This window comes from Oncorhynchus mykiss, chromosome 5 (genome assembly GCF_013265735.2).
Source record: "Oncorhynchus mykiss isolate Arlee chromosome 5, USDA_OmykA_1.1, whole genome shotgun sequence".
Taxonomy (NCBI): Eukaryota; Metazoa; Chordata; class Actinopteri; order Salmoniformes; family Salmonidae; genus Oncorhynchus; species Oncorhynchus mykiss.
In genome coordinates this window covers 59,826,093-59,843,626 of record NC_048569.1, presented here as the reverse complement: position 1 = coordinate 59,843,626, position 17,534 = coordinate 59,826,093, and the positions used below count along the sequence as shown (strand labels likewise).

Genomic DNA, 17,534 nt, shown 5'->3' with positions numbered 1-17,534 from the left:
CTAGTTCACCAAGGCTCAATCTCAATGTCCTGACAACAAATCCTGACCAAGAAGTGCACTAGAGAATAGAGGGTCCGTTATGATGGTGCTGGTCTGATCAGTTCCTTCTGGACCGGCTTTATGGCCCGAGATTACAGGACCCACTGGGGGGATTAGGCATGCAGGCCCAGATCAGTAAACACACACACACACACACACAACGATCAAAATCACGGCAAGAGCACTCCATCTTTCTTAATCTCTCAAGGCATAATATAGGTCATAGGACGTGGGTTTTGGTCTTTAATAATAACATTCTTTGTGCAGTCGGTTTTTAATGAATCATTTCTTTCTATCTGTGGGATTTTGCATATCGTTCCAAGAGTCTTAGAAAATGTGTAATGTGACAATCTATTTAAATTTACCCCAACGTAAGATATATAAAAAATATAAAAAATGACCTGTTGGAAAAGCATATAACTACAACATGTACCTCAACTGAGCATATTCAACATTAGTAGAAAGAATACACTTGCTGATGACTTTCACCTAAGTTCTGAAAATAAAAATGTAACTTCCGAAAAGATTATTCGCAGAGGGATAGGGTTCTACCAATAACCGTTTTCATCTGAAGAACCCTTTTTGGAAGACAAGGGTTCTTTGTAAGGGAAAGAGTTCAACCTAAGAACCATAGGTTGATTCTTTAGAAGGCAAGATGGGTTATACACAGAACTCTTGAATCTGAATAAGCTTTTACAAATTTTTAAATAGTGCCTCAGAGTACAAGCATTAACCCTCCAGAGTTCAAAAAGATATGAGAACGTTTTAAACTGTACATACATGTACAGGGCCTTTGGAAAGTACTTAGACCCCTTGACTTTTTTCCACATTTTGTTACGTTACAGCGTTATTCTAAAATGGATTAAATATATATTTTTTGCAATCTACACACAACACCCCATGATGACAAAGCAAAAGCAGGTCTTTAGAATGTTTTGCATATTTTTTTAAATAAAAAATTGAAATACCTTATTTACATAAGTATTCAGACCCTTTGCTATGAGACTCGAAATTGAGCTCAGGTGCATCCCGTTTCCATTGATCATCCTTGACATGTTTCTACAACTTGGAGTCCACCTGTGGTAAATTCAATTGATTAGACATGATTTGGAAAGGCACACATATGTCTATTTAAGGCCCCACAGTTGACAATGCCTGTCAGAGCAAAAACCAAGCAAGGAGGTCGAAGGAATTGTTCGTAGAGCTCCGATACAGGATTGTGTCAAGGCACAGATCTGGGGAAGGGTACCAAAAAATGTCTTCAGAATTGAAGGTCCTCAGAAACACAGTAGCCTCCATCATTCTTAAAAGGAAGCAGTTTGGAACCACCAAGACTCTTCTTAGAGCTGGCCACCCGGCCAATCTGAGCAATCGAGGAAGAAGGGCCTTGGTCAGGGAGGTGACCAAGAACCCGATGGTCACTCTGACAGAGCTCTAGAGTTCCTCTGTGGAGATCGGAGAACCTTCCAGAAGGACAACCATCTCTACAGCACTCCACCAATCAGGCTTTTGTGGTAGAGTGGCCAGACGTAAGCCACTCCTCAGTAAAAGGCACGACAGCCCGTTTGGAGTTTGCCAAAAGGCACTTAAAGACTATTAGACCATGAGAAACAAGACTCTCTGGTCTGATATAACCAAGACTGAACTCTTTGGCCTGAATGCCAAGCTTCACATCTGGAGGAAACCTGGCACTATCCTTATGGTGAAGCATGGAGGTGGCAGCATCATGCTGTGGGGATGTTTTTCAACGGCAGTGACTGGGAGACTGGTTAGGATCGAGGGAAAGATGAACGGAGCAAAGTATAGAGATCCTTGATGAAAACCTGCTCCAGAGCGCTCAGGACCTCAGACTGGTGCGAAGGTTCAGCTTCCAACAGGACAACGACCCTAAGCACAAAATCAATACAACACAGTAGTGGCTTTGGGACAAGTCTCTGAATGTCCTTGAGTGGCCCAGCCAGAGCCCGGACTTGAACCCGATCGAACATCTCTGGAGAGACCTGAAAATAGCTGTGCAGTGACGCGCCCCAGCCAACCTGACAGGACTTAAGAGGATCTGCAGAGAAGGATATGAGAAACTCCCCCACACACAGGTGTGCCAAGCTTGTAGCATCATACCCAAGAAGACTCAATGCTGTAATCGTTGCTAAAGGTGCTTCAACAAAGTACTGAGTAAAGGGTCTGAATACTTATGTAAATGTGATCTTTTTTAAAATGTTAGATTAGCAAACATTTCTTAAAACCTCTTTTTGCTTTGTCATTATGGGGTATTGTATGTAGATTAATGTGGGGGGAAACGATTTAATCAATATTAGAATAAAGCTGTAATGTAAAATGTGAAAAAGTGAAGGGGTCTGAATACTTTCCAAAGGCACTGTATATTTGGCAATATATGTACACAGTAAATTGGCCTGTGTTACCTAATGTTGATTTCTCAGTGTAACATTTCTGGAGTTGATTCAGGAGTTAAATTATGTCTGTAAAGAGGTAAATTAACACTGTGGTGTAAAACCCAAGTGTTTGTGTTAAGAACCAGAAGTGAGTGTAACTGTATAATTGTTACTCTGTGAAGAGTAAAACTCTAAAAACCACACCCATCATGAACATATTTCTCAGTATACTCTACAGCAGGTGGATTTTTAGAATTGTTTGTTTCAATCTTTTTTTTTCTTTTTTTTTGCATGTACATTGATTGACTGATCCTATGTTACACAAAGATAAATGACATGCATGTTTCTAAACAAATTGAATCTTGTTCCAGTTTAGATGGTTTAGGTTGTCAATCTTCCATGCCATGGCAATCATTCTGAATGCAGGTTGAAGGTGATTCAAAATTCCAATAGTCAGAAATCTGGCTATATTCCAATAGGAATTACACATCACTTTGTAGGCCAGCATAATGTGACATGCAGGCCTGATATGGCCTGTAAATCAGGAGCTTAACTAGGCCCTCAAACAAAGGACCTGTGATATATGTAACGTATTGTCATATTTAGAGTTATATTTTAAAGGCTAATAAGGCTGGTGGAACTGCAGAGGGTTCTAGGAAGAATGATTCATAGGGTTCTAGGTAGGGGTTCTAGAAGGAACTCTACATAGAGGGTCCCGTACCTGACAAACATGTCTAACATCAATCAGAAAAAAGTAAGTTAAAGGCTGGCCTTGATCCCTTGTTTCATAATTGAATTGCTGTTCCTCCCTACCACTTGGGTGCACAGGGCCGGCTCCAGGCATAAACGGTCGCTTATGGCCACTAGGGCCCCGAGTTACATTAGTAGAATACACAAGGAGCCCAGGGCCCCTGACCTCCAGGGGGCCCCCATTGATTAGAAAATTGCTACATTTTCTCTCCGCCCCATGGCAAAATCTATGCATAGTCCCTTTTCCCCTACCTACATGTACACATTACCTCAATTTATCTCGACTAACCTGTACCCCCTCACATTGACTCGGTACCGGTAACCCCTCTATTTAGCCTCATTATTGTTATTTTAAATTCACTTTTAAAATGTTTGCAGTTTGCAGTTGCAAATGAGAACTTGTTCTCAACTAGCCTACCTGGTTAAATAAAGGTGAAATATATATATATATTTTTTTAATTGTGTAACTGTGTCCAGCCTGTAGCATGTGTCCTCAGAGTGTAGCTAACTGATGTAAACAATGGCACTGGGGCAGGAAGCCTTCACTATCAACTGGCTCTCATCCTCATTAACAATCACACATGCCAGTAACCAAAGGCCAGGTGAGCTTTGATTGGGTTCACCTGGTACTTTTGTAAAAGAAAAACACCTGGAAATCCAGTAGCTGACTCTCAGTTCACTCGGTGTTAACAATTCAGTTTCAAAATCCTACTGAAGTTGGAAGGGTATATCTTTCTGACCTATCACTACTCCGGAGCATCACCTCACGGTTAGCCCTCAGATCAACTTCCTCCTTCCATTTTGAGTTAACTGCATCACAGACAACAACAAAAAAACGCACAGGATAATTGGCTAATGAGAGCCTAAAAGGAACTTGTTCATATTCAAATATCACATTACCTTTCTAAAGCCATGCACTGAAGGAGAGCTCGCCCCAGTATCTCACTCAATTTGATTCAACAGAGCATGAGGAGGGGATAAAAAAATGTTTCAGAGCAGCTTAGAGTGTCAAAAGAGCAGTTTCCATTTGAACTGTAAGCCTGGATTATAGGAGTCTGATAACTGTGTCTGCTTAATTAGTAGCCAATAATTATACCAATGCCACCCTGGTTGTGGCCTGCTGCTTCTATAAGGCTCATAGTAGGCATCCAGAGTTTTTTCTCTATGTTGGCCCAACACTACTTATGGACCAGTCTAACAGTTCCAGCACAGGCTTGGTCAACATGATCCTTATTTCCCAGTCAACTTTAGGTTAAGCTCAGCCTTGGCCACAATTATCAACGGAGCAGTCCAAGAAAGGCCTGGCCAACGTAACTAATAATGACCCGGTTGACGACAAGTCAAACACCAACATGGTCTCATTAGAATGTCTAAATAGTAGCATTTAAACACGCTTTCAAAATATTTTTTTTTTTAAATGCTCCCGTATCCACTCTGACCTCCACTCTAGCACCAGACTTCTCCGGTCTTATTGGAAGAGCCATAACGATATACTGTAATATGTTATTATAGTGACATGTGTAGTGTTCATACACTTATGCCATGTTCATACGATACTTGGGTGACTAACAAAATCAATGGAGGCTCCCTGGGGGTCGGAGTCTCCCTGGAGGTTAGGGCTCCTGGGGACGTGCCCAGTAGATGAGGTTTAGATAGCCGGCTAGACTTAATTACCTAAGAAATCTTATAAACTGTTAGTGAACATGGACTAATTGAGTGACTGTCAGTGACTGACACTGACACAAGAGAAAAACTGCTGATGCGCTACCAAATTTTGAAATTGCACCCATTCTACAGTAAATTGAGACTTAGATGTTTTCTTTGTTTTTGGTGGGGGGCCCCCTAATGGCCGCGGGGCCCTACGCACAGAGTGTCGTCTGTGTATAGGAAGACTACCATAGTTAAACGTCAACATTCTAAAATATTTCTAATGAGATGGCTAACAGAACAAAGGATTTTTTATCGTAAACAAACTCCTACTTAATGTTGTTCTACAGTAGTGAGTTTGCAATAACTTGAGTGCATGAGAATGGGATCCAGTTGAATTTAAGTGGTTTCCAGTCATTTTAAATCTACTGCATGGTACCGGTAGTGGCCAGTACACTGTAGGGCTTCTCCTTAAATCACAGACAATCCCTTCTTCAATTCACACAATTCCGTCTTCAATACCCGTCGTCTTGAACCAGAAATAAGTCAAATGCCACCTAAATCTTTGAATAAGTTAAAAAATATTCCTATTTATTTTTTCAGCATTTCTTGGAACATTTCAAATCATCCATGAGACGTTTTAGGGAAACAAAGCAAATCAACACACAGGCCCCTATGGTGATGTGATGGGAGCAGATCAGGACCCAATCTGGGGTCCATCCCATGGGTGAAAGACAAATACCAGGCTTACAAAGACTTAATACTAATGACATCTTTAATTTGGGTTGTAACGTGACAACAATAATACAATAAAAATCGCTCCCCTCTCTAATCTGGGTTGAGTTAAATCATAGCTGCTTGAAGACAGAGGAACCTTGGTTGTTTTAGAGGCAAGTCCCTTATCTACATTTTTACATTACATTATTTTTTTAATATATTTTTTTGTAAACCCCAGATGCAGCATGTTTTCTCTTCTTTGCAAATGTCCATTGTCCAAAATCCAACAATTTCTGTTCAAACCGAGCACCCCTTTGCTTTTAGGAACTGGGTTTAATAAAGAAATTCCCTTTACACAGATAGATCGACTAAGACCTGCTGAGTCACTGGTTTTATGGGAGTATAGGTCTACTACATTTATGGCAAATGAACTGAAAATAAAATAGGATATTCCGTCCCAATCCCCTGTAGCTCCTCAGAGCTTGTACACAGACAAACTGCTGTCGGCTTTGTAATTCCTTACTAATATCAGCAATAACATTCAAGATTTCACATATTAAGCCCCCGAGTCGCAGGGCATATTGCTGGACAATTACAGTCTGAAACAAGCAGATACGGATGATCTGGGATTTAATCCCGGATCAGCATTTTCCCTCTTTCCATCTCGCTCTCCCTCTATCCTTTTCGCTCTCTGTCTCTTATGAAAGAAAAATAATGGCCCCATATTGGTAACACAAATAATGTGTTACTCAGGAAAGAGAATTGGGGTGTGGAGACATGACGAGTTGAATTGCTCCCTCTAATAACACAGACAGAAATAAGTGTAAGGACTCCTCATTACAGTAGATCATTCCATAAAAATACAATAAAAATCGATAATATGTTGTTACAGGTTATGTCTTAGTATAATATCCTGCATCCTTCATCGCACAAACTCAACACACGTTTAAACGATTTTGCCATAAAAACAATATGCTTTTTCTTTAAGCAAATCAAGATGCATGATTTTACACTGTAGCCATTTACAGGATGTGTGCACGCACAAAGCACCACCGCCACGCGGTGTGTTCTACCGCGAACGCAGCAGCAGCAGAAGCAAACTCCTTCATCCGCTACACTTTTGTCCGTGTGATGCTAGAATACAGAGAGTTTCCCGGGAAAGCTGTGAAGCGAGCGGTAACCACTTGGGTCCACCTGTCCCGGGTTACTGTCCCTGCTCCAGGCAGCTCAAAACAAGAGCCCAGTAGTTATTTGAATAGGATTATTAAATTGACTTCAGCAGCCAGGGCTATTGTTTGGTCAGCTCTCTCTCCAGCTTCTCCTGTAGTTTCTGGAAAGAGGGCCTCTTCCTGGGTTCAGCCTCCCAGCAGCACCTCATCAGGGCGTAGACACTGGGGGGACACTCCTCTGGAGCCTCCATACGGTAACCCTGCTCCACAAGCTCCTTCACCTCCTTCAGAGACTGAGGAGGGAGACATAAGGAGAAAGATAGAAAAATATGGAACACGTGATAATGTCATCCCCTCTTAAAGGGCCTGTTAACTTTTTAGTGGACACAAAATGAATATCAAACACACAACATTTTGTCTACATACTGTATCTGTATGCTACATCGCCTGCATTAAACAAGTACAGTATGAGCCACTCATTCTAATTATATGGTTAAACCACCACTAAGCATGCTTTAAGTCAGTCTAGTTGATCCCCCGCTGGCTGCCCATGCCATGTCCTCATATTCCCCCTGACCTGCCAGGTAAACAGGGATAGGGCTGCACAGGAACAACGGATTGACAGTGAGACTGTGTGTCACAGGAGAGTGCAAGTTCCATAATCTCTTCCCCCCTACATGTACAAACACACATACGCACTCATGAACACACAAGCTCTCTCACCCTCCTCACCCCACCCCTTCGTTCTTCTTTTTGGCTGGCTGCCAACAGGAGCTGTTGCCGTAGAAACGCGGCCTACAAGCACTAATCCTGGTTTATCCCTGCCATGATTACCTGCTTAGTGCCATTGCTTTGATTCTCTGCTTTACATACCTGTGTGGGGAGTAACTGAGACTCCCTACAAACAGATAAGGCATGAATAAAGAGGATTTTAAGTATGACGTAAATAAATAATGTACCCTTCCATTTCTCTAGAGTTAACAAACTCTGCCGTGATGACAGGGCAGTTATCGGTGCTGCTTCACCAAGACTAGGGTGTTTTTCTTCAAATTAACACATATGGTGTCAACGAAAATGTAGTGCTAAAGAAACAGGTCTGGGACAGACTACAGTATATGACCGCATCAGAAACATGGTTTAAACCTATTCACAGGGGTCCCCTACTGGTAAAACATCATAACTACACACAGTAGGACCAGAGCCAAGCTTATGAATCCCCTCATTTCCCCCGACACCCATTCAGGAGAGATCAAATGAGTCCGGTGCAAATCCTTGTCCTGTGACGCACTTACACGGCCTTTAACCTCCGGCGGAGTTTCCTTCGTTTCAATACCGTAAGTCTATCAGTGGATAAAGCACTGCTGACGTACGTGGATAATGGGTCATAAAGGCATACATGTAAAAATATATATATATATTAAAAAATGAACGTTTCCCATTAGGACCAACCATAATAGGTGAAACGCGCTGGTGTCAGGATGTCTATGGTGCACCAGGTAGTAAAAACTACTGGGTTGGCACTTTGTCACTGATCAGCGGTAAGATAAGGACACTGGACACTGTCGCAGGTATCCAGAGGACACCGTGGCTCTCCTGCTGCAACACTGGTGTCAGAACAGAGGACCTTGCAGCTTCCATGAATGACAGAGAGCTATGGCATGCCATCGTTCCGCGCATTACACCACCTTAAGAAAGTGAGCAACTGGGGTGGACTGCCTTGATTGATTTTTCGAAGGAAAAAAAAAAACAGTTCACATTTGTCTCCTTCAAATTTTTGTGGCATTGTGCTTCCACAGTGACTCATAACTCCACTGATCATTATGAACGGTGATGTAAAGTCAGGACTCACCATCTTGGGGTAGGGTTGTCGACCATAAGAGAACGTCTCCCAGAGGAGAACTCCGTAGCTCCATACGTCTGACCGCGTGGAGAATTTCTGTAAGACAACCACACATTACCACAAAGGCAAATCAATGATAGGTATGAAAAATCCCAACACCGATGGCTGACTGACATGAAGTATTGTCTAATAACGCCATAGGCTAAAGCCCTGACACCAGCCAACAATCGTACACGATTCACATGAATTATACATTCTTTAAGTCTGTGAATACACATACGTCTCTACTGCAAGCGTGATAAACGTTTGAGAGGTAAACACCATCATACCTCTTTCTTCAGGGCTTCAGGGGCTGTCCATTTGACTGGTAGTTTAGCATTGTCTGAGGCCTTGCAGTCCAACTTGGTCAATCCAAAGTCACTGACCTTGGCCACGCCCTCGTTGGAGACCAGGATGTTACGGGCCGCTAGGTCTCTGTGGACCAACCTCTTAGACTCCAGGTACTCCATACCCTCACATACATCTCTGAACACACAACAACACACACAGTCTTATATACTGAAATAGACACAAATGTAAAGTTGGTAATGCGGCAGGGAGAGTACCAAGAAGAGCCATTCAACTGTATATGGGATGGGATCAGCTATGAATGACTGCTATGAATGACTGTTAAAGGGCAGTGTGACTGTAGTAATGTACAGTGTATAGAGTTCTATTTAACTCTATGATATGGTCTCACAGTGCAAAGCGCAGTAGCTGGTCAGTGTTGATGACATAACGGCCCCTTGTCCGGAGGAAGTTCACCAGATTACCCTGCAACGCACAATTAAAGAGACGGTTGGAAAAGAGTTGTGTAATCTAAATTAGTCCCTAAGTGTGTGCTTGCTACAATTGTTTTGCATCAACAAGCTTTTAAGGCCAGTCTCCTGGACTGAGATTAAGTCTACTCCTAGTATATTTGTTAGTCTTGATTGACGGTGATGACAGATTGACTGTACTGAAGTCACGGCAGCAGTACCTTGGCCATGAGCTCTGTGACGATGTGCAGTCCATTGTGTAGGATCACCCCCAACAACCGCACCAGATTCTTATGCTGCAGTTTCCTAGTGGAGAGTCAGACCAAAAACAATCAATTAAGGAAGGAATGAAGGGTGAGGAAGCAAGGAAGTAAGCAAGAAAAGGAAGGAAAAAGGGGACGAAGGAAAAAAAGACAGAAATTCCTAAATTTAATTAATTAAGTTAATCAAGAAAACATGTCTCGTTACTGTCGACTCACGTCATAACAGTGGTCTCTTCTAAGAATGCCTGTGCTGTTACATCACATTTAATGTTCTTTACTGCCACCTTCTGGCCCATGTAGTCTCCTTCATACACCGCTAGGGGACAAAAGGATGAGACTGTCAATTCAACCTGTAACATCTAGAATCAGGGTTCAATTCAACGTTAGAATGGTTTACCGGCTCATTAAAAAAATTCACAATAAGACATTGCAATCTCACCTCCAAACTCCCCCTCCCCGATGCTCCCTCCCAAGGTCAGCTCCCTGATATCCAGCAGCCATCCCGCTGTGACACAGACAGAGACACCAGTCTAAAACAAGTAGCTTTTCATTCTTTATAGCTCTCACTTCAAAAGAAAAGACGTGAGACACACCCTCCCACCCACAAAATACCCTGTGGCCCCCACACAGAAAGGCATAGATCTTTGAGCCTTGAGGAGGCCAACTCTGACACATCATGAGACTGTAAAGCCCAAGCACTTACTTTTAGACAGCTCCAACTCAGCTGACTTTGTGCCCTCCTTCTCTTTGGGCTTTAGAAGTTTGGTAACAATAGCTCCCTTGTGCTTGGAGTAGAACTGCAAAGATAGCCATTAGTGACAGCTTATATTAAAAACAGAGGCTGAACTATACTGTCATTGACACTTTTGGAGAGAATAATGCTGTGTTAGAGAGCTAAGCTTCAACACCTGCTCCATATCAGCTGTGGCTAGTGCACTTTGTGGCTAGTGCACTCTGTGGCTAGTGCACTCTGTGGCTAGTGCACTCTGTGGCTAGTGCACTCTGTGGCTAGTGCACTCTGTGGCTAGTGCACTTTGTGGCTAGTGCACTTTGTGGCTAGTGCACTCTGTGGCTAGTGCACTCTGTGGCTAGTGCACTCTGTGGCTAGTGCACTCTGTGGCTAGTGCACTCTGTGGCTAGTGCACTTTGTGGCTAGTGCACTCTGTGGCTAGTGTGGCTAGTGCACTCTGTGGCTAGTGCACTCTGTGGCTAGTGCACTCTGTGGCTAGTGCACTCTGGCTTTGCAGTGAAACTAAAGAAGACTTGTGTCCTGACGACTGTTATGACGTGCCGTTTGAGCTAGATTCACAAAATATATCTGTCGCAAACTTATGAGGGTTGTTCATTTTTTTTTACTAAGTTTGTTGCCAAAACTCATAACACAAGTGTGTGTATGGGCCACCTACAGTATACTGAATGTATGTACAGTACTTAATGTTAGTTTTTCCATTCTAAAACTAAACCAATTTAGTACTATCGAAACGAAAACAGAATGATGGTATGGTGAACTGTACACAAACATATTTTATTTTTAAATCCAATAGTCCTGCCCACAGCTGTGTGTGTGTCAGGGAGCAGCTGGATTCTCCCTTTATTTCCTCACAAGAGTTAGTCAGCGATATGAGTCTGGACTAAAGACATCTGTGCTCCACAGATAAGGGAGTGGTGAGGCATATTTAGTCTTTACAGTCACTCACATCTCCAAACACCATTGTGGCTGTGCTTTCCAATAGCTCGGAAACTCATAGGCTCAATATAAACATTAAAAAGGTCTGCTCAGACTTAAGTCTTTCTTGTAAACCGTAAACGATACTTCCTTTCAAATGGGTCACAGTTAGCCTTGGTGTGGTTCAAGTCAAATTCAGTGTGATCATTTTTCCATAGAGAGGCTCCCTGCTGTGACAATGAACATTAGCTCATCAGTATAAAACCCTAGGCAAGATATTTGTTAGGAGACCCTCAAATCAAATGTTATTTGCCACGTGTCGTAAACCACAGGTGTAGACTAACAGTGAAATGCTTACTTAGTGGTATTTTCCAACAATTCAGAGTTAAAGATAAAGTGACACAAGGAATTAATACACAATGAAAAACTAAAACGATTCAAAATAACATAGCTATAAACAGCGAGTACCAGTACCAAATCAAATCACATTTTATTTGTCATGTGCCGAGTCGATGTGCAGGGGTACGAGGTAATTGAGGTAGCTATAGGGGTAAAGTGAGTAGACAACAGGATATAATAGAATGAGCTGTAGCAGCAGAGTATGTGGTATGAAAATGTGTGCATGGCGTCAGCATGCAGGTCGTAGCAAATACCACCAGCATGCAGGTGTGGGCGTATGTAGTGTGTGTGTGTGTGTATGCGATGTGGTGTAAGTGTAATATGTGTGAGTGTGTGGGTTGAGTCCAGTGTGTGTGCATATGCAGGTAGTCCTGGTAGCCATTTGATTAGCTATTTAGCAGTCTTGTCTTTTGTATGGCTTAGAGATCGAATCGTACTACACCGGCTCTGACACTCGCCGGATGTGGCAGGGCTTGCAAAGCATTAAAGATTGCAAATGGAAGCACAGCCGAGAGCTGCCCAGTGACACGAGCCTACCAGACAAGCTAAACCACTTCTATGCTCGCTTCAAGGTAAATAACACTGAAACATGCATGAGTGCACTAGCTGTTCCGAAAGACTGTGTGATCACGCTCTCGGCTGTGTACTGCGAGCATGAGCTGACCAACTGGCAAATGTCTTCACTGACATTTTCATCTCTCCCTGTCTGAGTCTGTAATAACAACGTGTTTTAAGCAGACCATCATAGCCCCTGCGCCCAAGAACACTAAGGTAACCTGCCAAAATCACTACTGACCCGTAGTGCTCACGTCTGAAGCTATGATGTGCTTTGAAAGGCTGGTCACCAAAGAACTTGACGCTCTCGACCCACTCCACTACAGCCCCTTTGATGTGGATAAGGGTGTGCTCACCCCTCCGTTTCCTGTAGTAGTCCACGATAGGCTCCTTTGTCTTGCTGACATTGAGGGAGAGGTTGTTGACCTGGCACCAGACTGCCAGGTCTCTGACCTCCTCCCTATAGGCTGCCTCATCTTTGCCTGTGATCAGTACTACCAATGTCGTGTCGTCAGCAAACTTTATGATGGTGTTGGAGTCGTGCGCGGCCCCACAGCCGTGGATGAACAGAGAGTACAGGAGGGGACTAAGAAAATACCCCTGAGGGGCCCCAGTGTTGACGGTTAGCGCGGCAAATGTTGTTGACTACCCTCACCGCCTGGGGACGGCCCGTCAAGAAGTCAAGGATCCAGTTGCAAAGGGAGTCCCAGGGTCCTGAGCTTGGTGATGAGCTTGGAGGGAGGTATGGTGTTGAATGCTGAGCTGTCGCCAATTAACAACATGCTGAGTGCTACGGGGCGATGGTAATTTAGGCAGGTTAACTTGGCGTTCCTGAGCACGGGACTATGGTGGTCTGCTTGAAACATATAGGCATTACAGAGTGGATCAGGGAGAGGTTGAAAATGTCAGTGAAGACACTTGCCATCTGTCAGCGCATGCGCCGAGTACGATCCAGGCATTCCGTCTGGCCCCGTGGCCTTATGAATGTTATGCTGTTTATTAAAAGTTCTGCACTGCGTATACACATATCCCAACATGTTCAGCTAATTTTCTATATAAAAACTCCTGACCCTACCAATAAGGTCTGTCTTACAAAATATATATTTTTTTATCTCAATGAGACTAAACTTGATAAATAAAAGTTTAAATTAAAAAGATATATCTCCTCCTCACCTCGATCATTTCTAAGAGGTTGTAGAAGTACTGGGTGTTGTCGATGGTCAGTTTGCTGTCCTGGTAGATGACTCGGTAGTGGATGACCTGGCTGGAGTAGCTGACACAGAGCACGTAATCACCATGGTGGCGGATGGACTCCCGCACCAGGAACAGGCCATCCTCCACAGGCAGCAGCTTGGACACCGCCTCAGGACCTGAGATCTTCCCATGGAACCAGCTGGCATGGACCAACAAAGTTATTGGTCAGGATTAGATATGTTCTATAAAGGGCCAGGAATTGTCGCATGGTCAGGAAAACCACTTGGCCCTAGCTCACAGCTAACCAAACTGGACCAAATCTTCCATCTCAATAGTACTATAGTTGTATGCTATAAAGTAGGTGTATTGTAGTATAGGTCTATATATAGAAGGCCAGACGCATAGCCTTAAATTGACCTACGGCATGAGACTGAGACTAGGGTCGACGCAAATGGCCTCTCGTTCTCGCACGTTGGTGGCAGAGACGAGTCCTTCCTCTCCTGTGGTGTTGTGTCTGGCCTTGTAATGTCGTTTCCCCTAGAAAACAGCATCAGAATAGCATTCAGTAGAATCATAGCTTCATTTAATCTCAACTGTATTTATAGAGCCCCCACCAGAGTAGACAGAGTGCACAAAGAGCAGGGGAAAGTTTGGATTATTACATTTGAAAAGTACATTGTGTGCAACGAGGGCCTCTGAGCCCCTTTTCTGACCCCAGAATAACAACATAAATTGTTATGTACCGTCCCCGTTTCCACAATAGTGAGGATGTCTCCTTTGCGGTAGGCCAGTTCACCAGCTTTAGGTTTGCTGTGGTCACTCTTGGCAACACGTGTGCCGGACGCCCAACTCTTCTATAAGGGAGAGATAGAGAAGGCGACTTTGACATTTACAGCATCAGTTGCTCAGAAACTCAAAATAAAATTCAAGTTCAGGCATGGTGGTACATTAACCAGTTATTTCTCAGGAGGGATTGAGTCACTATTACCTACAAACTGATAAACAAGCGATTCAGTGTCATGACAGAACTAATGGTTTTATCTCCCAGTAACTGACCCGGGACATACAATTGATACATACCGTTGCCATCCTCAAGAATAAGTTTGGGTAGATGTAAATTCATCAGTAATGAGAACACCTGTTCAAGGAGAGCAAATTTCTTATGAGAAACACCATCTGGAAAACTTGTAACACAATTCTAGCAATAATAGTAGGCTAAATAAACAACATGTTAGAGTAACAGTAGCCTACCACTGCTCCCTTCCTAGTCATTAAAATATATACATTCCTAAAAAAATAAAACCTAGTTGTAGGAGCAGTTCAATATAAGAAAAATAAATAGGCAACAGCATTAAAACAGACCACTCAAGGTGGGACATCATATGGCAGTCAGATACCTGTGGCTCAGCAATGAAGCAAACTGTAATATGGTCCAAAGACAGACGTGATGAGTGGTCATAAGATGCAGGCATTTAGTGAGCTGTCGCAATGGACGTGTGAACTAAGACTATTTATTTCCTGATAATGAGAACTCAAGTGAAGCTATACCATTGAGCTGAAACCGTTACTTACCTATGGGAACACGCTAAATGTGTTCACAATGTAGATCAGCATTAGGATTCGATCTGTCATATTTCTCATTGCAGTTTCGATTTGTGGAATGAGTGCGGAAGCCTATAAGGCTATTTAGTAACAAAGAGAATCGAGGTAGAAGTGGATGCGTAATTCTTCCTTCTTGCGGTTAAAGGTTCCAACGACAAGCACATAATGTTAAGATAATGGCTATAACGCCAACCCAGGGATGTCGCCAGTGGGGCTATGATATATTAACAGGTATATTACGAGTGTCTGATTGGGATGTTGTGACCTGTAACACCTGAGTAAAGGATTATGCTTGAACTTTACCAAACTCTCCGACGTGAGTTATTCACATTAAAACATGGTGTCAGCGAAAATAACCCAAAGTCAAGCGCCACGGAAAATAGGATAAAGTATGTGGACAATGTAATCGCTGTCGGATAAACACAAATAAGTGGAACAAATGAACGAGTACGAAGAGCCTGCAATGTCTCTCAGTAAAAATTCCGGTGGCTAGCGCCATGGACATGAACGGCGATTTGTACCAAAACTAGTTGTTTTTCCGTGATCAGTGGGAGAATTATTAAAACGCTACAGGTTTAGATTTTTTTTAAAGACCCGCATGTGAGAGTGGCAACACTGCTCAGTGTTATTGGAAGAGAGTGCCATATGCTTCAGCGTCACCTAGATCTGGGGGAAGAGGATATAAACAATTATAAGAAAATCCTTGACGTTTTACAAATACATTTTTAACCCACTCGTAATGTGATTAATGAAAGATTCATTTTTAACACGTGAACAAACTCAAGAAGAGACGTCTGGTCAATATATTGTGAGGTTGCGTCAATTTTCGGATTCTTGTGATTTCGGGTCAATGAGAGACGAAACGATCAGAGACAGACTTGTGATTGGCTGTAAAGATAACGGAGTAAAGTATGCTGCGCGAACCACAACGCTGAATAAAAAGGCATGGATATATGCAGAGCAAACGAACAGACGCAGATCCAATTTAAAAATATGAACACTGTCCCTGAACAGGCAGAATCAGTCACTTATGCCACTCAGAACAAATACAGAGACCATGTCGACAGAAAATGGAAACATGATTCATCGGACAGTGGTCTAAGGAGAAAAATACTAAAGAAGTGTGCAGGTACTGTGGATCAACACACGCAAGAGCCAAATGCCCACCATATGAGGTTATATGCAAATTCTTTGAAAAAAAAAATACATTTTGCAAAAGTGTGCAGACAAAGTAAGCCTGTCAATCTGCTAGAACAGTATACATGCAGTGATCAAAATGATGCTGAAGAAGCAGACATTCTATACATGAGATGTTAATTCTGTTCAAAGTGGCAAAGATAAATGGTTTACAAACTTTAAAGCTTACCCCATTGATATGTAATAACTGTGATTATGATCAAATGCCAGCTAGACAGTGGCTCAACTGTCAATATACTCAGCGACAGAGACTTTATACAAGTAATGCAGGATGGAGATACAAAGCCACAACCAAGCAAGGCTAAGGCAGTAGGGGAGTGAACTACAAGCCAATCAGGATGGGGAAACATGTACTCAAGTTCCAAGTGGTGAAAAACCTTGCAAAAGCCTCTCCTTTCAGCAGAAATATGTGAAAAACTTAAGTTGCTACAGTTCAACCACCAGCATGCCATTCATCATGTCAACACTAAAAACAAAAGGTCCCACCAGACTCGAACACCTCAGAAGCAATATTGAAACAGTTTGAGGACGTTTTTGAAGGGCTTCGCCTGGTGGTGGATGAGTCTGTTAGATAAGTTCAACAGCTTCCCCTCTGAATCCCCATTCCACGGAAGGAAAAGATACTAAAGGCTGTTGAGTCAATCGAGGAACAGGGTGTCATTACGAAGGTCACCAAACCTACTAAGTGGATAAGCAACATGGTTGTGGTGGAAAAGCCTGGCAAAATAAGAATCTGCCTTGATCCAAGTTCACTGAACAAAGCCTTATGTAGGACACATTACCAAATGCCTACCATTGAAGAGATACTGCCAAGCCTGGCAAAAGTGAAAATCTTTTCAGTTATGGATGCAAAAAGTGGTTACTGGCAGATATGTTTGGATGAAGCGTAGTTGACCCACCACATTTTGGACCCCAATGGTAGATACCGGTGGACAAAGTTACCATTTGGAATGAAACCAGCGAAGGCAACATGAAGCACTTCAGGCACTGTCAGGAATAAGCATCATAGCTGATGACATCACGGCTGTGGTGCTACAATGGAAGAAGCAGTGCAGGACCATGACCACAACCTGACTCAGCTCTTGCAAAGAGCAAGGGAGATGAATCTAAAGCTGAATAAAGACAAAGTTAAGCTCAGGCTCACCAGTATTACATACAAGGGACATCTTTTGACAGCTGAAGACCTGAAGCCAGACCCCAAGAAGGTGGAGGCAGTAAAGCAAATGCCGCCACCTACAGGTGCAAAAGCAGCGCAGCGACTGCTTGGTTTTGTAAATTACTTAGCCAAATTCCTACCTCGTCTGACGTA

General features: G+C 42.9%; 1 protein-coding gene across 3 annotated transcripts; it reads right to left on the bottom strand.

The window, feature by feature from the left end:
• Positions 1 to 5,399: 5,399 nt before the first annotated feature.
• Positions 5,400 to 16,552, bottom strand: LOC110524196 (megakaryocyte-associated tyrosine-protein kinase). Of its 3 annotated transcripts, none has more exons than XM_021603617.2 (13): positions 16,395 to 16,552; positions 14,507 to 14,564; positions 14,170 to 14,280; positions 13,848 to 13,963; positions 13,406 to 13,625; positions 10,316 to 10,409; positions 10,052 to 10,117; positions 9,829 to 9,928; positions 9,571 to 9,655; positions 9,292 to 9,365; positions 8,882 to 9,077; positions 8,562 to 8,648; positions 5,400 to 7,005 (listed from the first exon to the last, which is right to left on the bottom strand). In XM_021603617.2, exons 2-13 carry the CDS (start codon positions 14,513 to 14,515, stop codon positions 6,832 to 6,834), a joined length of 1,332 nt encoding a protein of 443 aa, XP_021459292.2. In that variant the 5' UTR covers positions 14,516 to 14,564; positions 16,395 to 16,552; the 3' UTR covers positions 5,400 to 6,831. The 3 variants fall into 3 exon arrangements, with proteins under 3 accessions (XP_021459292.2, XP_036833878.1, XP_021459293.2); XM_036977983.1 differs by lacking the exon at positions 16,395 to 16,552 and adding an exon at positions 14,824 to 16,386; XM_021603618.2 differs by lacking the exon at positions 16,395 to 16,552 and adding an exon at positions 14,999 to 16,386.
• Between the last annotated feature and the right edge of the window lie 982 nt (positions 16,553 to 17,534).

Coding starts and splice junctions, on each gene's coding strand:
- LOC110524196 (XM_021603617.2), bottom strand. Junction 13,964..14,169: donor CTATTGTGGAAACGGGGACG/GTACATAACAAT, acceptor GCTGTTTTCTAG/GGGAAACGACATTACAAGGC. Junction 8,649..8,881: donor CTGAAGCCCTGAAGAAAGAG/GTATGATGGTGT, acceptor GTTGTCTTACAG/AAATTCTCCACGCGGTCAGA.